The following is a 22,156-nucleotide window of genomic DNA, read 5'->3' as shown; positions in this document are numbered from 1 at the left end:
AGTAGCGTTATTTACAACATATAAGTAGCGTTCTTATCATATTGGCCTAGTTACCATTCGTGCTAGGTGCAAATCTCAATGGTATAAAGTAACGTGTGTATTCGGCTTCTCACAACAGCCGCAATAATCGAAATAGTCGAAATTATAAAAAAGTATTTCGGGAGTTCGATGAACGAAAAGAGGGCAAGTGGAAGTAGCGAAATTTCAAAGTAAAGAAATTGAACTTGTCCGAACTGAATATATTTATGGCAGATTGGAGATGAGCAATTCAAAAATGGCCAGACTTAAACTACGTGATAGAATTATTTGTTGTATACATTTGCAGACAAAAATACAGTGTCAAGAAAAGAATTACCATGTGTTCGAAAAACAACTAACTGTCTTATATTAAAAATGTAATAGATTTCACTTACAAAATGCAATTCGGATTGTTATTATGACATTCGTTAATCACAATGTTACTAAATTTACATACTGTACCAGTATATTTGTATTAGGATTATATATTTTGATGAAAATAGTAAGTCTACATAAATACTTAAATGTTTTAAGATCGAAGTACAAGACTTGAAAAGAAAAATGTACAGAAATAGTACTAATGGAGTGGCTTTGTTAATCGATGAAGAAGGACCTGTTAAAATTGTAATTATTACTATTATTAATAATTATACGTATTATCGTACAGAATATAATACCTTTATGCATACTTTTAGGAAGGAATTGTAAATTCAAACTTGAGAATCGTACCGTACGAGTCGGGAAGGGCGGATAGAGATGGAATAATACCTCATCAAATTCTGGAAGTTATAAGTGACAAAAACTCTTTTGGCCATGACGAAGGTATCTAGGCCAATACACAGAAACATTTTTCATTTTTAATACTTCGCAGCTTAGTTTTGGAAACGTATTAACTTTGTTTTCCAGTCATGTCTATGGGTGTTAAAGAAACTATGGAGAAAGTGGAGAGAATGGCCAGAGACGATCAGTGCATAGTGGTGGAATATCTGATCTTAGCAGAAAGTAACTTTACCAAATATTTCAAAACAAATAAAGGTCTAGTAAACTATATTTCTCGCCTGTTTATTGAGGTAGGATATTATTCGTTACATACGTTTAAATGTAAAATAATATAATAGCATTTAACTTTAGATTACAATTTATATTTTTGTGATGTTTTTATTTATTATTTAGGTACAAAACATGATTGATACATTAGAATTGGGAATAAAACTTTCTGTGCTCGGAATTACAAAGTTCACGGTAATTGAGGAAAACGAGTAATTTATCCATTAATTAGAATTATTTATTTAATTTCGTTTTCAATTACAGAAAACAACGGATCCATCTTATATACAAGATAGTGTAATTTCGGGTTACGAACGATATCTTCATGCTTCGGCGTTACTTTCTAATATGGCACACTATTACTGTCATCATGCTACTGGTTTGGCTGTAAATGCTGATATTATCATGCTATTTGTCCAGTAAGTATTATATTATCGATATATACAGATGACAGGTGGATTAATTTTAATATTTATTGTTAGTCGTAAAATGGGCTCGCTAAATCCTGATAATACAGTTAAACTGAATGTACTAGGTAAATATTTTTCTGCTTGCTTCTACGTTAACCTAAAATTCTTTCTACGCACTTTTGAATGAATTGCTTTATAGGCGTTGCGCACACAACCGGTGTTTGCAAGAAATGTCTTAAAGTTGGCATCGTCAGTCTCTATCCACTCAATTATGATAGAGCTAATATAGTAGCACACGAATCAGCACATTTGTAAGTGATTTAAAACATTACATTAAATGTAGAACTATTCTAAATTTGAGATGAAATTTCAGACTTGGAAGTCCTCACGATGGGGAAGATTCCAAAGAAGAAGGAAGTCCTGGAGGATTAGATTGTCCACATTCAGACGGATACATTATGGGAAGTCGAAGATATGGTAACGAGAATAAATTTTCCAAATGCTCTAAAGAATCCATCAAATATACATTATCGTAAGCATAACTTTAATTATATATTTGAATATTTTAAAAATAAATACATTAATAACGCAGTTGTTTTAAAGGAAATCTTCTTGTGTAATTGAAGATTGCAAATCGTATTAATTCGTATATGGTGGTATATTATATATTTTAAAAAAATATTATTTTAAATGATAAAATAAAATGTGAGTTGAATTTCGTATATATTATTTGATCACGTTTTAATCCAGAAATAATTTGAACCCAATAAAATAATTATTATATTGTCAAATTTTGTCGTCTGTGTTTTTCGTTGCTGATCATACATTAATATCATTCATTGCATTTTTACCTGCTTAATAAAAATCGCATGCATTACATTATTAAATTAAAAATTCCCATCATCAAGAATTGATGTATTTATCTGACTAGAAATTGCGAAAAATGAAATATATATACAGTCGACTCCCTTATAACACGGTAGATACGTTCCGGTTTTTATGAATCCATTTTCTACGAGTCCAGCCAATCACATCCCGGCATGTATGCAGTTTACGGACTACGGCTGTTTGAAAGGTTTTCTTCTATAAAATTAATCGATTCTAGACTAATTCGACTCAACATTTCCAAAATACGTATAATTTTTTGTGAATAATCCATATAAACTATGCTATAAATAAAAAATTGTAGGATTACTTACCAAGCGTGCACCGTTCGACCGCGTCATTGCTTAAGCTTGTTTTCGTCGTGGAGTGGTGCATCGATTGGCGCTCGCGTGCTTCCTGATAAATTATTTTTTTGCGAAAACTTCGCTAAACTTTGGAGACATCATTAATATAAATATAATTTTTATGGATGTTAAATAATAAATTGTTTTTAGTAGATCCGCTGCTCGTTTAAACTCAACGGTTTGTACAGTATCCGCTATTGGTCTAGATTCGACCAATCCTGTGACACGAGTCGGCGATGACGTTTTACCGAATTATACAAGTTTTTTAGCATGTTTGTACGAATACTGTTGCAATTTTTTCGCCGTGATATAGGAACCCGTGTTATAGGGGAATCGACTGTATATTAAAAATACAATTGAAAATTGATTTATAAAGAACATTATTGAAGTATATAGTGAAGTGCATTTGAAATAAAATGTTAAAAGCAGTTTAATTTTATTAATAAATCAATATTTTATCAAAGCAAAAAGTAATCAAGAGCTTATCTTAAGAGGAATGAAAAGCATAAAATAATACACCAATACGTAACCAAGCTTACAATTTACGACTCAATTTACTAAACTTAGCACTTATTGTACATTATATAAGCTACATTAGTGTTAGATCAACTGATAAGACTGTACTGAGAATTTTTACTATTCCCGGAAAGAAAAAAAAACTGAAAAGGGGGTAAAACAATAAACTTGCACGTAATACAAAATGTTTTATTTTGTTTTAGTTGTATATAAAATGATTCAATTAACAATCAAACGTTAACAATTCCATTGAACAATCGAGCTATATATTACACTTCGGTGACCAATAGAAAAAGTACACACTTTAGAAGAATGTTTGTCTTTTATATTTTAATTTTCAAAACATTGTGTAAATATAGTTTCTTACGGAAAAATGAAGTAGTGTCGAGATTATATTTATAAAAATACATCAACAAAGCTTTTTATATATTGTTATTATCGTATTAATTTTATGTATAACTAGCAGATCATCCCGGCATTTTTTGGGCAAAAAGTAACGATAGTGAAGATTAAGATTAGTAGATTATAGCAGATCTTACTTGTTTTTACCGGATGCAAGAAATTCTCTTTTTACATGGTCAAAAAATATGTTCGATTTTCTGCAAAAAATCGCATTTAAAACAGTACAGAAAAATGAAGTTTAAAAATAAGCCTTAATCCTCTCCCTCTTCCCGCGGGGAGAATTTCGAAAAATTTCTTTATAGTGTAAATTCCCATGACGTTCCCTAAATATGTACCATTCGAGTTTCAACTCCTAACAGTTTGGGCTCTGCGCTAATTATTATTATTATAGTCATTATCAACCTATCTCAATCTAAATATATAAAATTAATTGTCCTGACTGACTGACTGAGTCACTGATTCATCATCGCCTAGAGCAAACCGCTGAACCTAGAGGTGAAATTTGGTGCACAGTTAGGGTACAACATTGAAACGCGCATTAAGAAAAGATTTTTCGAAATTTTTTTTCGGGGAAAAAAAAGATTTTTCCCCGCAAGGGGAGAGGGAGAGCATTAAGGCTTAACCGGAAGAACTGCTTCTACTGTACTATTTTAGATGCGATTTTTTTGTTTTTAATTACGTTCAGTCTTCATTGAGTACTTAGATGTATTAAATTGAAAACATTTCAGACATTGTTATAAATATTTTTTATATATTTCGATTTTTTAACCAAATGTTCGAACCGATTTAAATTCGAATTTTTTTCTGCTTATTGGTTCGATTATAGAACGATTTTAAACGTTCCAGTAAATAATTAAATTGAAAATAGTTCGTGGTTCATTTTCTGCATGCGTTCCTTATAAAAGATATTTACAAATTAAACACGCATCACTTAAAAGTACTTCACACGTGAATTCGTGTTAATTTTCCTGCAAACATTCGTTTTGTTTTCCGTTTCACCCCGTGAGCACGAACGGTCCTTTTCATCATGTTCATTGCGGGCTCGACTACTCCAACAACAGAGCGACCGGGTAGTCAGAAACGAGGCTAGATATATTGGGCTCTATCCTTCACCAAACATCCAAAATAATTTCTAAAGATATTTTTTACTCAGATTAGCTCCGGTGTTTCCTAACCATAATTTTACTCTTTTTAGCCTGTGTACATAAAGTCTCCTTCGTGAGATTCGTTTCCATGATCCGAGAGCAGCGTGATGACACCTTAACCACTCGAACTCTGCCCTACAGATTTGGTTTTGTAAGTGAAATATGTTAAATTATATGAGAAAAACTATGGAATTCTTATGGGAGCAATAATAAGACTTAAACATTTATGAGATGACCATTTTTTTCGTCTCATAAATGTTACCGCTACAAAGATAATGATTAAATACTATTCAAATATTAATTTTCTTTACATAATTATTACGCTTCCATATCTTTTACAATGACATTCAACTTAGGCAGTATATTAAATAGTTTTCAGAAATTAATTTTAAGAAATAAAAATGTTTTAAGCAGTTCATTACAAGTATCATATAGCTACAATGTTATAATTTATTGTAGTAAAATAACAATAATAATATAGACTATATTATTATTATTTATTTCATATGTCATTTGTAGAACGTTTGTATGAAATAAATACGTAATACCTATTTGATGTTATCTAAAAAAATGCACTAAAAATGAAAAACGGAAGTTTCTATAATTTATTGTCATTCAATTATTTCCCAAAAATGGTTTCGTCTACAACAATCACCTCACGTGTACTGTTTATTTACATTGTGTAATTATTTAAACACTCAAAATTAATTTTCGTATTCTGTAAAAACCACAGACGTCACAGTTCAATTACGTACTTTCTCGAGAGGAAGCGAAAACATACCTCGTGTTAAATGTAAGTAAAGTAACCGATATTACGGTTTTACAAAAATTAGAAAATAGGACAAATTTTACAATTGAATATTGTTTTCTCCCCTGTAAGTCTGTTAGTTTCATCTGGGAGTTCGTATAACGGAATATATTCGGGAGTATTTTTTAATACCTCAATGAAGGTCGATTCTATTTCTTCCTTCGCAACCTTCACTAAAAATATGTTAAAGCTGCGCTCCCGCAAATATTTCATTTTTCGAAACTCTAAAATCCCGTCCATACCACAGATCTGTCTTTCGTAGACGAAATCTTGCGAATACGTCGACTTCACACCGACTAAAACATTTATTCCTTCAGGATTTCCATGGTTAATTGGCAGCACAATCGCATTCACCACACAACTTTTGCTAACCCATAAATCAGCCATAAACAGAAAAGTTGGTTTGACTTTGGTATTTTCTTTCAACTCTTTATAAGTCATGAAATTTACGGCAAGTAACGAAGAATATTCAGTTCTTCTCGGTTTAGCGTAAGCAGATATTATTGGTGGAAGAGTCGCGACATTTTTTTGAATTTGATATCTTCTTATGGATTTAGCTTCTTTTTTCGAAATGCAATCTTTGCTAATCAAGTTCAAAAGGTGTTCTTTTAACCATGGTTCCAACATGGAGAATCTAATCAACGGCAGGAACGGTCTTATTATTTTTCCCTTCGAAATGTCGTCGTTTGTTTTTCTCAGTTTACAAAATTTCTGCTCGACCCACACGAAAAGAGCACGCAACAAATCAGATTCCTCTATATTGAAAAAGTCGGACTTCAATAACCTGTAAATGGTGCTTTCTTCACACCGTTTGAAATCGTCTGTGTGGATATAGTTCTTTTCGAGCCAAAGGAAACATTCCCAACAATGAAACTGCAATTGTTTTTCGTTGTGTCTGCAAGCAAAATCGTGGATGCGACAAATGTTTGTGCAGATATTCGGCTGTGTAAGATGATGGAAACACATTTTTTGCAGTTGGCTAATAAAGTAACGTTTGCCGATGAGGTACATTTCGAATCCGTTATCAGCAGAATTCAAAAAAACATATTCTTTCTCCAAAAACCTGAAACGAAACATTTACAAAGTTAAACATTATAAATAATTTGCATATTTTATATTTCAGATGAATAGAAATAGAAATGCCCAATTAATAGAAATTTTTTTCACGAAAATATATTTCAACGAAGTAATATGAAATTTTGAATTTAAATTGAAATATGCTATACTTGAAGACATCGCGACATTCTTTGATTAATGAAAACATTAAAATACACACGGAAAAATATTAATGTCGGAGGAAAATGAACAAAGAAAATTATTAAGTGTGACGTTAAAAATTTCGTAATGTCTAAAATAGATCCCAAATTTCAGAAAGATCTTCAACCATTCAGTCGATTTTTATAAATCCTTCAAAATATCCTCGTAGTTGGTGATGTGAGAGTATGCGAATTAAACTTCACACCGACCAAAACCTTTATTAATCACGATTGCTAATTGGCAGCAAAATCGCATTCACGACATTGTTTGGTCATCCAATATACTAAGTAATGATTTATTAAATGTTTCGTTATTAAATAATAAATGAATTTTACGAATAATTGCATTATTTCGATTCAATAAATTTTTTTCGTCCACTGCAAATTATTTTAAATGATTACACGATTTAAAAAAAGAAAAAGACTTTTTGTTTATACGAGTTTTTCGTATTGTTGCGAGGTAAATTTATACACTAAACACTAAAAAACGTCCGTATAATAAATTCGTACAAACCCTGCAAATTCATTCAGCATTTGCAATGTCAGAGGTAATTTCAGAATAAACTTCATTTCATTGGGACACACAATTATAAAGTTTTTCAGCAATCCACCATTTTGTATCAAAGATGTTCGTGATACGACGACACATTCTCCATTCTCATTGAATATAGTCACTTCGTGAAAGTTAAATCGTTGTTTTTTCACNCTGGCGAAATATTGGCGGAAAACTTCGCACTGCTTGATGCAAACAATCGAATACTTCACTCGGTAAGTCATTTTCTAAATTATTATTCTTATACATTAACGTTATTTGCAACATTTAAGTAGCCTACTATTCTCACCATATTGGCCTAATTATCATTTGTGCTGTGTGAGACATCACAGTGGTACAAAGGAACGGCTGTACTCGGCTTATCATAATAGTCGCAATAGTCGAAATAGTCGAAATTATAAAGAAGTATTTAAAGAGTTCAATGAACGAAAAGAGACCAAGTGAAAGTATCGAAATTTCAAAATGAGGAAACTGAAATTCATTACATTGAGTATATTTGTTGCAGTTAAATCCAGAAAGAAACATTTTAGTCAGTCAATGTTTATCACAAAGCAAGTAGGCCTAATGTGTACTAATGCGTTTTCTATTTTTAAACTGAATAAATTACATAGCACTTTACAGTTTTATCTATATTACGCTGTCTCGCGAAAAAAGCTATAGAAGGTAGCACGAGAAAACCGTTTTCGAAATCTTGCTTCGAATTCATTACCACGAAGTCTTCAACAAAACCAAAAACATAGACCTATATAATATTAAAGTTAATAGCAAAAACGAGAAATACATCAAATCTAATTTTCGCGATAATGATTATGCAGTATTTCTTAATTAAAGACATGAAATTTTTGGCATAGTTGATTTTCCAAAAGTCAGCTATGCCAGAAATCCATAGCTCATCTATGGATATTTGGAATATTTTACTTTGATAACACTTGGTGGGTTATTTGAAAAGCGTAATTACTGACAAAATGTGTAGATAATAGTGATGTAACGAATATTCGGTTACTATTCGGTATTCGGCCTATTCGGCCTATTTTTTACTATTCGGCCGAATACCGAATATTTAATCACTATTCGGCCGAACACCGAATACCTAAAAACAGGAGTAAGAAATTACAAAAACACTGTAAATTAATCATTTTGCTATTTAGATTTAATGTTATCGAGTTAGTGTTGTTTGTTTATATCTAATATATAATCGAGACAGGTTGATGATAATAATATTAATAATAATAATAGTAATAAGCGCAGAGCCCAAACGGTTAGGAGTTGAAAGTTGAAATTTGATACACAGTTAGGGTACGTTAGGAGAACGCACGCTAAAAAGGGATTTTTCGAAATTCCTTCCCACGGGGGAGAGGAACAGGATTAAGGCTTAACACTTTCATCAACAATGGAAGTGCTAAGTAACAATAGAAGTGTTAAGTAACAATGGAAGTTTTAAGTAACAATAAAAGTTTTAAGTAACAATGGAAGTGTCAACAATGGAAATATTACGTAACAATGGAATTGTTAAGAGAAAGCGACGTGCAATACGCAGATGCAGTTTTTTTTGTTTTTGCGGGAAATCGAACATATTTTTAGACCCATCTAAAAATTCTCTAATTAGTCTGGAAACAAGGGGACCCAATTCTTGCATTCTGTGAAAACGGGTAAGGTTGACTGTAACATAATAATCTTTATCTTAGTTATCGTTACTTTTGCCCGAGCAACGCCGGGCCCACCTGCTAGTTTATTTATAAATTATTACATGCACAAAATAAAAAAGAACATAATATTAGTCACACGTATTTACAATTTATAATTACAAAGATCAGCACACGTACCCACCTATTAGTTAGAGAATCGTCGCATATCTGAGGGTCTGACCCTGTCTATTCTTCTTTTTAAGAGCTCGTCTTTGCTCTTCCCTTTCTCTTTCCTCTATCTCTCTAGTCCACGTATGCCTATGCATATATCATAATACGCCCTCACGATACTTTCGATTCGTCACTTTTCCGTCGTAGATTTCCCATTTTACAATTACGTGACTTATAGCCTGGTGATAACGGAGAAAAGAGACAGATAGGACGTCGGTATAAGTCACAGTTATGATTTCACAAATTCGAGACAGTTTGGTAGCCCGAACGGTCCCGGGCTTTCGCCCGTGCACGCTAAGTGACTTTCATTACAAGCATTTAGGTTTTCGAAGTCTATGACGACAATTGTTTGGCATTGACGGCCGCGAATTTCGCTCCAATAAGCTGCCTCGACTTGTTCGATCATGTTATCAATTCAATTTCATATTCATTTTTACATTTTCACTTCGCGGTTCTTCTCTGTTCTTTCTCCATTATTTACACGTGTAGGTCGTTTCATTGTTATCCACATTTGATATCATCATTTATCACATACTGTCATGACGCTCTTGTCTGTCCACAACAACTGCCAAGAATTAACGCGATTGACGAAGCGTAGTGATAGCGAGCCAACAGATAACAGGATCCTTGCCATAATGCGGTTTGAGCGGCAATTTTCGTACGTGCGTTAATCAAGCCGAATATTCGGCTATTCGGCTACGCTTCTCGCCGAATATTCGGTATTCGAATATTCGGAATATAATGGCCATAAAACGAATATTCGGCCTCAGGCCGAATATACTATTCGTTGCAACACTAGTAGATAATCGAATATTGCGTTGGTACTTGGTAAAAACTTTAATTGCTAGTGTTCTTCCGTTTATTCTATCGACAGCGCGTAGAAGTTCTGAGTTTGCATAGTGTGACAGTAATTAAATTTTTCGATTACAATGCATTTGTTCGTATTTTAAAAACAAAATATGAATAACTATTAGGATAAGAGTAAATTAATTAAATAATACTTTTATTGTAAACAGAAAGAAGGATTTGTCATAAAAGGCAAATCTATGAAACATAACTGTTTAGATACTTCCTTTCAATTAAATTTATACGAAATTACATACATGCAATTCAAAAACTGTGCACTATAGTCAGAGATAAAATAAATGAGAGAATGATCTGTTATGTACATATTCAGAGAAAAAAATTATGTAAAGAAAAGAATTACCACGTGTTCGAAAGGCAACTGATTGTTTTATATTAAAAAAGTAATAGACTTTATTTACAAAAAAACAACTCGGGTTGTTATTATGACATTCGTTAATTAATCACAATGAATTTACATACTGTATATTAGTATTAGGATTATATATTTTGATGAAAATAATAAGTTTACATAAATACTTAAATGTTTTAAGATCGAAGTACAAGACTTGAAAAGAAAAATGTACAGAAATAGTACTAATGGAGTGGCTTTGTTAATCGATGAAGAAGGACCTGTTAAAATTGTAATTATTACNATTATATATTTTGATGAAAATAATAAGTTTACATAAATACTTAAATGTTTTAAGATCGAAGTACAAGACTTGAAAAGAAAAATGTACAGAAATAGTACTAATGGAGTGGCTTTGTTAATCGATGAAGAAGGACCTGTTAAAATTGTAATTATTACTATTATTAATAATTATACGTATTATCGTACAGAATATAATACCTTTATGCATACTTTTAGGAAGGAATTGTAAATTCAAACTTGAGAATCGTACCGTACGAGTCGGGAAGGGCGGATAGAGATGGAATAATACCTCATCAAATTCTGGAAGTTATAAGTGACAAAAACTCTTTTGGCCATGACGAAGGTATCTAGGCCAATACACAGAAACATTTTTCATTTTTAATACTTCGCAGCTTAGTTTTGGAAACGTATTAACTTTGTTTTCCAGTCATGCCTATGGGTGTTAAAGAAACTATGGAGAAAGTGGAGAGAATGGCCAGAGACGATCAGTGCATAGTGGTGGAATATCTGATCTTAGCAGAAAGTAACTTTACCAAATATTTCAAAACAAATAAAGGTCTAGTAAACTATATTTCTCGCCTGTTTATTGAGGTAGGATATTATTCGTTACATACGTTTAAATGTAAAATAATATAATAGCATTTAACTTTAGATTACAATTTATATTTTTGTGATGTTTTTATTTATTATTTAGGTACAAAACATGATTGATACATTAGAATTGGGAATAAAACTTTCTGTGCTCGGAATTACAAAGTTCACGGTAATTGAGGAAAACGAGTAATTTATCCATTAATTAGAATTATTTATTTAATTTCGTTTTCAATTACAGAAAACAACGGATCCATCTTATATACAAGATAGTGTAATTTCGGGTTACGAACGATATCTTCATGCTTCGGCGTTACTTTCTAATATGGCACACTATTACTGTCATCATGCTACTGGTTTGGCTGTAAATGCTGATATTATCATGCTATTTGTCCAGTAAGTATTATATTATCGATATATACAGATGACAGGTGGATTAATTTTAATATTTATTGTTAGTCGTAAAATGGGCTCGCTAAATCCTGATAATACAGTTAAACTGAATGTACTAGGTAAATATTTTTCTGCTTGCTTCTACGTTAACCTAAAATTCTTTCTACGCACTTTTGAATGAATTGCTTTATAGGCGTTGCGCACACAACCGGTGTTTGCAAGAAATGTCTTAAAGTTGGCATCGTCAGTCTCTATCTACTCAATTATGATAGAGCTAATATAGTAGCACACGAATCAGCACATTTGTAAGTGATTTAAAACATTACATTAAATGTAGAACTATTCTAAATTTGAGATGAAATTTCAGACTTGGAAGTCCTCACGATGGGGAAGATTCCAAAGAAGAAGGAAGTCCTGGAGGATTAGATTGTCCACATTCAGACGGATACATTATGGGAAGTCGAAGATATGGTAACGAGAATAAATTTTCCAAATGCTCTAAAGAATCCATCAAATATACATTATCGTAAGCATAACTTTAATTATATATTTAAATATTTTAATAATAAATACATTAATAATGCATTCTTTTTTTTAAGGAAATCTTCTTGTGTAATTGAAGATTGCAAATCGTATTAATTCGTATACGGTGGTATATTTTATATTTAAAAAAATATTATTTTAAATGATAAAATAAAATGTGAGTTGGATTTCGCATATATTATTTGATCAAGTTTTAATCCAGAAATAATTTGAACACAATAAAATAATTATTATATTGTCAAATTTTGTCGTTTGTGTTTTTTGTTGCTGATCATACATTAATATCATTCATTGCCTTTTTACCTGCTTAATAAAAATCGTATGCATTACATTATTAAAGTAAAAATTCCCATCATCAAGAATTGATGTTTTTATCTGATTAGAAATTGCGAAAAATGAAATATATATACAGTCGACCCCCCTATAACACGGTAGATACATTCTAGTTTATATGAATCCATTTTCTACGAGTCCAGCCAATCACATCCCGGCATGTATGCAGTTTACGGACTAACTGTTTGAAATGTTTCTTCCATAAAATTAATCGATTCTAGACTAATTCGACTCAACATTTCCAAAATACGTATAATTTTTTTGGGAATAATCCATATAAACTATGCTATAAATAAAAAATTGTAGGATTACTTACCGAGCGTGCACCGTTCGACTGCGCCATTGCTTAAGCTTGTTTTCGTCGTGGAGCGGTGCATCGAATGGCGCTCGCGTGCTTTCTGATAAATTATTTTTTTTTGCGAAAAATTCGCTGAACTTTAGAGACATCATTAATATAAATATAATTATTATGGACGTTAAATAATAAACCTGTTTTAGTAGATCCGCTGCTCGTTTAAACTCAACGGTTTGTACAATATTTGCTATTGGTGAAGATTCGACCAATCCTGTCGGGACACGAGTCGGCAATGACGTTTAACAGAATTATATGAGTTTTTTAGCATGTTTGTATGAATACTGTCGCAATTTTTTCGCCGTGATATAGGAACCCGTGTTATAAGGGAATCGACTGTATATTAAAAATACAATTGAAAATTGATTTAAAAAGGACATTATTGAAGTATATAGCGAAGTGCATTTGAAATAAAATGTTAGAAGCAGTTTAATATTATTGATAAATCAATATTTTATCGAAGCAAAAAGTAATCAAAAGCTTATCTTAAGAGAAATGAGAAGCATAAAATAATACACTAACACGTAACCGAGCTTACAATTTACGACTCAATTTACTAAACTTAGCACTTATTGTACAGTATATAAGCTACATTAGTGTTAGATCAACTGATAAGACTGTACTGAGAATTTTTACTATTCCCAGAAAGAAAAAAAAACCTGAAAAGGGGATAAAACAATAAACTTGCACGTAATACAATTTTTTTTATTTATTTTAGTTGTATATAAAATGATTCAATTAACAATCAAACGTTAACAATTTCATTGAACAATCGAGCTATATATTACACTTCGGTGACCAATAGAAAAAGTACACACTTTAGAAGAATGTTTGTCTTTTATATTTTAATTTTCAAAACATTGTGTAAATATAGTTTCTTACGGAAAAATGAAGTAGTGTCGAGATTATATTTATAAAAATACATCAAAACAAAGCTTTTTATATATTGTTATTATCGTATTAATTTTATGTATAACTAGCAGATCATCCCGGCATTTTTTGGGCAAAAAGTAACGATAGTGAAGATTAAGATTAGTAGATTATAGCAGATCTTACTTGTTTTTACCGGATGCAAGAAATTCTCTTTTTACATGGTCAAAAAATATGTTCGATTTTCTGCAAAAAATCGCATTTAAAACAGTACAGAAAAATGAAGTTTAAAAATAAGCCTTAATCCTCTCCCTCTTCCCGCGGGGAGAATTTCGAAAAATTTCTTTATAGTGTAAATTCCCATGACGTTCCCTAAATATGTACCATTCGAGTTTCAACTCCTAACAGTTTGGGCTCTGCGCTAATTATTATTATTATAGTCATTATCAACCTATCTCAATCTAAATATATAAAATTAATTGGACTGACTGACTGAGTCACTGATTCATCATCGCCTAGAGCAAACCGCTGAACCTAGAGGTGAAATTTGGTGCACAGTTAGGGTACAACATTGAAACGCGCATTAAGAAAAGATTTTTCGAAATTTTTTTTCGGGGAAAAAAAAGATTTTTCCCCGCAAGGGGAGAGGGAGAGCATTAAGGCTTAACCGGAAGAACTGCTTCTACTGTACTATTTTAGATGCGATTTTTTTGTTTTTAATTACGTTCAGTCTTCATTGAGTACTTAGATGTATTAAATTGAAAACATTTCAGACATTGTTATAAATATTTTTTATATATTTCGATTTTTTAACCAAATGTTCGAACCGATTTAAATTCGAATTTTTTTCTGCTTATTGGTTCGATTATAGAACGATTTTAAACGTTCCAGTAAATAATTAAATTGAAAATAGTTCGTGGTTCATTTTCTGCATGCGTTCCTTATAAAAGATATTTACAAATTAAACACGCATCACTTAAAAGTACTTCACACGTGAATTCGTGTTAATTTTCCTGCAAACATTCGTTTTGTTTTCCGTTTCACCCCGTGAGCACGAACGGTCCTTTTCATCATGTTCATTGCGGGCTCGACTACTCCAACAACAGAGCGACCGGGTAGTCAGAAACGAGGCTAGATATATTGGGCTCTATCCTTCACCAAACATCCAAAATAATTTCTAAAGATATTTTTTACTCAGATTAGCTCCGGTGTTTCCTAACCATAATTTTACTCTTTTTAGCCTGTGTACATAAAGTCTCCTTCGTGAGATTCGTTTCCATGATCCGAGAGCAGCGTGATGACACCTTAACCACTCGAACTCTGCCCTACAGATTTGGTTTTGTAAGTGAAATATGTTAAATTATATGAGAAAAACTATGGAATTCTTATGGGAGCAATAATAAGACTTAAACATTTATGAGATGACCATTTTTTTCGTCTCATAAATGTTACCGCTACAAAGATAATGATTAAATACTATTCAAATATTAATTTTCTTTACATAATTATTACGCTTCCATATCTTTTACAATGACATTCAACTTAGGCAGTATATTAAATAGTTTTCAGAAATTAATTTTAAGAAATAAAAATGTTTTAAGCAGTTCATTACAAGTATCATATAGCTACAATGTTATAATTTATTGTAGTAAAATAACAATAATAATATAGACTATATTATTATTATTTATTTCATATGTCATTTGTAGAACGTTTGTATGAAATAAATACGTAATACCTATTTGATGTTATCTAAAAAAATGCACTAAAAATGAAAAACGGAAGTTTCTATAATTTATTGTCATTCAATTATTTCCCAAAAATGGTTTCGTCTACAACAATCACCTCACGTGTACTGTTTATTTACATTGTGTAATTATTTAAACACTCAAAATTAATTTTCGTATTCTGTAAAAACCACAGACGTCACAGTTCAATTACGTACTTTCTCGAGAGGAAGCGAAAACATACCTCGTGTTAAATGTAAGTAAAGTAACCGATATTACGGTTTTACAAAAATTAGAAAATAGGACAAATTTTACAATTGAATATTGTTTTCTCCCCTGTAAGTCTGTTAGTTTCATCTGGGAGTTCGTATAACGGAATATATTCGGGAGTATTTTTTAATACCTCAATGAAGGTCGATTCTATTTCTTCCTTCGCAACCTTCACTAAAAATATGTTAAAGCTGCGCTCCCGCAAATATTTCATTTTTCGAAACTCTAAAATCCCGTCCATACCACAGATCTGTCTTTCGTAGACGAAATCTTGCGAATACGTCGACTTCACACCGACTAAAACATTTATTCCTTCAGGATTTCCATGGTTAATTGGCAGCACAATCGCATTCACCACACAACTTTTGCTAACCCATAAATCAGCCATAAACAGAAAAGTTGGTTTGACTTTGGTATTTTCTTTCAACTCTTTATAAGTCATGAAATTTACGGCAAGTAACGAAGAATATTCAGTTCTTCTCGGTTTAGCGTAAGCAGATATTATTGGTGGAAGAGTCGCGACATTTTTTTGAATTTGATATCTTCTTATGGATTTAGCTTCTTTTTTCGAAATGCAATCTTTGCTAATCAAGTTCAAAAGGTGTTCTTTTAACCATGGTTCCAACATGGAGAATCTAATCAACGGCAGGAACGGTCTTATTATTTTTCCCTTCGAAATGTCGTCGTTTGTTTTTCTCAGTTTACAAAATTTCTGCTCGACCCACACGAAAAGAGCACGCAACAAATCAGATTCCTCTATATTGAAAAAGTCGGACTTCAATAACCTGTAAATGGTGCTTTCTTCACACCGTTTGAAATCGTCTGTGTGGATATAGTTCTTTTCGAGCCAAAGGAAACATTCCCAACAATGAAACTGCAATTGTTTTTCGTTGTGTCTGCAAGCAAAATCGTGGATGCGACAAATGTTTGTGCAGATATTCGGCTGTGTAAGATGATGGAAACACATTTTTTGCAGTTGGCTAATAAAGTAACGTTTGCCGATGAGGTACATTTCGAATCCGTTATCAGCAGAATTCAAAAAAACATATTCTTTCTCCAAAAACCTGAAACGAAACATTTACAAAGTTAAACATTATAAATAATTTGCATATTTTATATTTCAGATGAATAGAAATAGAAATGCCCAATTAATAGAAATTTTTTTCACGAAAATATATTTCAACGAAGTAATATGAAATTTTGAATTTAAATTGAAATATGCTATACTTGAAGACATCGCGACATTCTTTGATTAATGAAAACATTAAAATACACACGGAAAAATATTAATGTCGGAGGAAAATGAACAAAGAAAATTATTAAGTGTGACGTTAAAAATTTCGTAATGTCTAAAATAGATCCCAAATTTCAGAAAGATCTTCAACCATTCAGTCGATTTTTATAAATCCTTCAAAATATCCTCGTAGTTGGTGATGTGAGAGTATGCGAATTAAACTTCACACCGACCAAAACCTTTATTAATCACGATTGCTAATTGGCAGCAAAATCGCATTCACGACATTGTTTGGTCATCCAATATACTAAGTAATGATTTATTAAATGTTTCGTTATTAAATAATAAATGAATTTTACGAATAATTGCATTATTTCGATTCAATAAATTTTTTTCGTCCACTGCAAATTATTTTAAATGATTACACGATTTAAAAAAAGAAAAAGACTTTTTGTTTATACGAGTTTTTCGTATTGTTGCGAGGTAAATTTATACACTAAACACTAAAAAACGTCCGTATAATAAATTCGTACAAACCCTGCAAATTCATTCAGCATTTGCAATGTCAGAGGTAATTTCAGAATAAACTTCATTTCATTGGGACACACAATTATAAAGTTTTTCAGCAATCCACCATTTTGTATCAAAGATGTTCGTGATACGACGACACATTCTCCATTCTCATTGAATATAGTCACTTCGTGAAAGTTAAATCGTTGTTTTTTCACGTTTGACATCTTATTTTGCCTCTTGAAACAATACGTGTATTACTAGAAACTGGTACGAATAATAAAGAATATTCTTCGAATCTCTTAAATTTTTTTAGTCAACGATTATCTTTCTCAATACTTGCCACTCAAAACGAACACTTTCTCAAGTTACGTTCACCGGAATAGAAACGTCAATCATGTGTTACTTTTTATGCAAATGAGTTCACTAAATAGCTGATACTGAACACTTTTGGAAAATATTAATATACATAAATATTTATTGTGCTCAATTTTCCTAATTATCTGCTTATTCGGTGATGTGAATTTCATAAGACATTTTAATAAATCGTAAATTTAACGAAAATTAATTTTAGAGCTTTTCATGTATTTCGTGCATCTCATTCATTAAATTTAGTTGTAAATGATGCTGCCAAACTAACAGTTAATTTTTTAACATTGTACATAAGTTGTACACGTTTTTTTCTGCATTCCTTTATAGATGGAACATACGAAATCGTAATCTCACTGGTTTAATATTGAAATCCGTAAGTAATATAAATTTGAGAGTAGAATAAAAATATGAAATATTTTAATGGATTTTTTTAAACTCCCATACAGAACTATCATAAAAACATACGAGTAAATTCTTATCGGTTGGGTTAAGTTATAAATCTACTCGTGATTCACACAATTGGGCGAGGGCGGCCAAATATCTAGATGGCAAGCATCTGGTCCTGAATAGAATAATTGAAAGCGTTTTCGCTTCTTCCTACCAGATTCTGGATACATTGCATCCGTGATCGAGCGACTGCTTCACTACAGTAAGGAAGAGAAGAAAATTTTGGAATTTCACTATTTTTTTTTTCTTTGTTGAGCGTTTTTAGACTCATAATCTTCGAAGGTAAATATATCTATATAGAAACACGCAAAATTTCATCTGGCCAGTCGGATGTGGAAGGCGAACTTGCGATCAATTACCAGTATTCAGCGATTTTATCCATTCGAACACTAGTGGGCATATGCAAACTTTTTACTCTATCAAGGTCTTCCCTCGTAATGAATGAAGCAGTAGTGAAACTTCTTCATATGAAAATGTATCTTTATTATATAAAATCGTGTATTTCTTAATCCCGTAAACTTGTTATTCAATATACAGTAGAGCCTCGTTTATCCGAATCAATTGGGAATTGGGGTTGTTCGGATAACTTATTTTTCGGATAACCAGTTATGTACGAAAAAATATATTAATCTATCCCATGTTGAAATTTCTCTCTGTTGCTTGTCGCTTCGTGTGGAATTTTCGTCGATGTTAAGCCTAACGTAAACTTTTTAAAATAATAATCGTGGCTATTGTATTGTTAAACATTATTTTTTTATTTTGTACAAACAAATAAAATATATTGAAAAATATAAAAACCAAAAAAATATATACTTTAGAAGTTGATCTAGTATCAAAAACGTTCGATTCAGCATGACACACAGTCCTCAGAAAAACACCAGACAAAAGTGACAGTGCTGCCTGCTAAAACACATAACTTACACAAACATAAAAAATATTGGAGTAGACCAAGATATAGCCAAAGATTGCAGCGCCACAGCACTAGCGAAAATTTATATTTGCAGACTGGATTTCTTTCGGATAAACGACACTTTACCCTATTTCTATTTGTCATATTCGCATATTTAATGCAGTTTTGAAGAAGGTGATCCCTGCAAATGTGAAGTATTGTTCGTAAGTGTGTATTGTTCGTAATACCGTGTTCTCTTCTCTAATCTGTTCACTGCAAGTATGAAGAGGCTTTAACTTGAGAAATATTTGTTAATGTCAGTGGTGTTAACATCTACTAAAAATTGTTTGAATACTATATATTGTGATACTCCCAGTAAATCCACGGTTAGATATTAGACTACCGATAGTACCACTCGACGTATCATTCTCCATCTCTTAATTTCATTACTCAACCCCATAGAACAGTGTTTTTCAACCTTTTTCATTCAGTGGCACCCCTAATTGAAGAATAAAAGATTGTGACACCCTTGAACAGCGGCGGATCTAGAATCTGAATAAGGGAGAGGGACTAATGGGTCAGATGAATTTTTTGCTATAACGAATATTACGCGTAACGCAAAAGTGTTTCTACGTGTTCAAAATCAAAATTTAAATCCATTGAATTTTGTCGAAATACCTACATATAAAATAATAGTTTCGCTATTGTTTTTTAAATATAGTTTTATTATCAAATATATCATCATTTTATATTATCATTTTATTGATAAACAATTTTTGTTAAGTTTTTTATACTATTTTGATGCATATATAAAATAAATATTTCATTACTTTTTTTCTTATCTTTTTCATATCAATTTAAAAAATTTAAATTAAAAAAATGATTAAAAATTGTTTATTTGTCATCATTGCTTTTGAATATTATGAAACTACTGTAATATGCACCTACTTTGTGATTGAAACCACACGCTTTTCAAAGTGCAATGCAATGCTTTTTAAAGCATATACAAGACACAAGTGTCCACGTCGTTCTTCTCTGGTGGTTGGCCGGTACTGGGACTGGGAACGTGAAGGCCAAGCAATGTGGTTTGAGCGAACTCGTGACAAGTCGTGCCTACACGTAGCGTAGAACATTACATTAACATGCGATTAGTCATAGTTTCTTTGCTTACTGGATATCTCGTAGCAAAATAGAACTGACAATGAGTTATCTTGAACTACACTTAAGTAAATTTCCAAGAAAATGGCTAAAGGCTTTAAACTTTGCGACACCCCAATCGTGGCGCCATGGCACCCCGGTTGCAAAGCATTGTCATAGAAGGTTAGGCCAGTTTGTAATGTGCGTACTTATGAGACCATATAGTTTATAATTGTTTATGGCAGGTGCTAAGTAATAAACCAATCAAAAGTTACAACATTATTAATAAAATTATCAATATTTAAATATGAATAATCATTTTATTAACAAACCAAAAATTTGCAGAAAAAATTTATTACGTGTATTGCAGATTTGCATTTAATGATACATTAGCATTGGTGATACAATATTGATTGTAGTTTCATTATATTTGTGAAGATCCCTGCAAAAGAAAAACAAAAAATTCATTAATTCATTCATTAATAATCGAAGTTATGCGGAAGAAAAGCCGTGCGTTAAGATGTTAGCTTACCGCTCTGGTAACCCGGAAACAAATCCAGAAAAGACAAAAACCTCAAGAATTTTTCATCGGTTGGTCTGTTACGAATATGTCGTGCTTCGTCTTTCATAACCCGGCCACTCCACTGACCGGGCCGAATCGACCAGTTCAACAATTAATGAAAACACTTCGTAGTGTCCACAAAGAGAAAAGTTGAAAGAAATATAAAGAACCCAGGATATTTTCAATTAAAAATTGAATTATGACTATTTACAAAAAATTTTTTTAATTTTTCGAGTCTATCTTTCATCCTTTTAACACTTTTAATCCTGGGTTCTTCATGTTATCATGTATGCTTTTATGCAAATGAACTTTATGATTACCCAAAATTGCCACCAGAGGGCCTGAACCAGTTATATATTGTGCTAAAAAACATGGAAGTTATGGTCAGAAATTGTAGCCATTGTTTTAAATGCTTAAGGACGCCGAATTCTCAAATAAAAGGTCGGCGTTTCGATCATTTTTAACTTTGTGCGTGTTTTGTTATAATTTATCACGTGTTCTGTGAAAGTTCATCCAAGACAATATACTGTTACTTCTGTGGTGTGTTAAAAGGATGAAAGATAGACTCGAAAAATTAAAAAAATATATATTTGTAAATAGTCATAATTCAATTTTTAATTGAAAGAAATAAATGTTACGTGCTTTTTCTTTGCACCTTTGATTCATTAATAAAGTAATGACATGCTATGGAAGTGTATACCATTATGTCAATTTGACATCATTTTACGCTGTTTCATTATAAAATAGCATAAAGATGACAACAAAATGACCTGTGCATTCTTCTGACAAAATGAATGCGTCTTAGTATACCTGTTAAATTCAGAAACTTTACTATTGTTCCCCAACACTAAATACTTCATTCAGTAGTATTTTTTCAGTTTCACCTCTTCTCACCTGTAGTAAGTTCTTCGTGGGACCAAACCAAAATGAAAGAAACCGGGTAATTAAAGACTAGGTTCAACATAAATGACTACTCAAAAAAATTCCTGGGATTAAATCTCAAAAGCGATGAATTGACGCCCAAATCTTCTGATTATCCGGCCTTCGTACAGTTATATTATATATCCAATGTCGGAATTTTAATTCATTATATTGATATTCTAATAATCAGAGTGAAGAAAAAGATATCTGCGATACATTGTTGAAATTTTGAAAATGAAAAAAAAATATTTATGTATATTCTGCAAC

General features: G+C 31.7%; 3 protein-coding genes across 3 annotated transcripts in view; 2 read left to right on the top strand and 1 right to left on the bottom strand.

Annotated features, from left to right (window-relative positions):
* The window catches only part of LOC111639028 (venom metalloproteinase antarease-like TtrivMP_A), a 10,869-nt gene extending 8,743 nt beyond the window's left edge, over positions 1-2,126 (top strand). Inside the window, exons 12-20 of the mRNA XM_023384806.1 lie at positions 553-642; positions 714-840; positions 925-1,088; positions 1,192-1,260; positions 1,330-1,484; positions 1,548-1,600; positions 1,675-1,786; positions 1,849-2,007; positions 2,079-2,126. Of these exons, the coding sequence (XP_023240574.1) occupies positions 553-642; positions 714-840; positions 925-1,088; positions 1,192-1,260; positions 1,330-1,484; positions 1,548-1,600; positions 1,675-1,786; positions 1,849-2,007; positions 2,079-2,118 (969 nt within the window). The 3' untranslated portion in view covers positions 2,119-2,126. The remainder of the gene's footprint in view (positions 1-552; positions 643-713; positions 841-924; positions 1,089-1,191; positions 1,261-1,329; positions 1,485-1,547; positions 1,601-1,674; positions 1,787-1,848; positions 2,008-2,078) is intronic.
* A 5,418-nt stretch (positions 2,127-7,544) lies between these two features.
* Positions 7,545-12,474, top strand: LOC111639036 (venom metalloproteinase antarease-like TtrivMP_A). The gene is made up of 10 exons (XM_023384812.1): positions 7,545-7,599; positions 10,638-10,727; positions 10,955-11,081; positions 11,166-11,329; positions 11,433-11,501; positions 11,571-11,725; positions 11,789-11,841; positions 11,916-12,027; positions 12,090-12,248; positions 12,322-12,474. Exons 2-10 carry the CDS (start codon positions 10,665-10,667, stop codon positions 12,359-12,361), a joined length of 942 nt encoding a protein of 313 aa, XP_023240580.1. The 5' UTR covers positions 7,545-7,599; positions 10,638-10,664; the 3' UTR covers positions 12,362-12,474.
* Positions 12,475-15,562: 3,088 nt separating this feature from the next.
* Positions 15,563-17,945, bottom strand: LOC111639035. The gene is made up of 2 exons (XM_023384811.1): positions 17,589-17,945; positions 15,563-16,881 (listed from the first exon to the last, which is right to left on the bottom strand). The coding sequence occupies exons 1-2, from the start codon at positions 17,786-17,788 to the stop codon at positions 15,840-15,842; spliced, it is 1,242 nt and encodes a 413-aa protein (XP_023240579.1). The 5' UTR covers positions 17,789-17,945; the 3' UTR covers positions 15,563-15,839.
* Positions 17,946-22,156: the final 4,211 nt, after the last annotated feature.

Source organism: Centruroides sculpturatus, unplaced genomic scaffold, assembly GCF_000671375.1.
Source record: "Centruroides sculpturatus isolate CEXI.00-Female unplaced genomic scaffold, Cexi_2.0 scaffold1200, whole genome shotgun sequence".
NCBI lineage: Eukaryota > Metazoa > Arthropoda > Arachnida > Scorpiones > Buthidae > Centruroides > Centruroides sculpturatus.
Note: the sequence above shows the minus strand (reverse complement) of the source record. Positions and strands in the feature narration are given on the sequence as shown.

Excerpts from the sequence above, each read along its gene's own strand:
- LOC111639035 (XM_023384811.1), bottom strand. The coding sequence starts at position 17,788 with ATGTCAAACGTGAAAAAACAACGATTTAACTTTCACGAAGTGACTATA. Across the intron at positions 16,882-17,588 it reads ATGCTGAATGAATTTGCAGG|GTTTTTGGAGAAAGAATATG; the intron begins GTTTGTACGAAT and ends GTTTCGTTTCAG.
- LOC111639036 (XM_023384812.1), top strand. The coding sequence starts at position 10,665 with ATGTACAGAAATAGTACTAATGGAGTGGCTTTGTTAATCGATGAAGAA. Across the intron at positions 11,082-11,165 it reads CTCTTTTGGCCATGACGAAG|TCATGCCTATGGGTGTTAAA; the intron begins GTATCTAGGCCA and ends TTTGTTTTCCAG. Across the intron at positions 12,028-12,089 it reads GCACACGAATCAGCACATTT|ACTTGGAAGTCCTCACGATG; the intron begins GTAAGTGATTTA and ends ATGAAATTTCAG.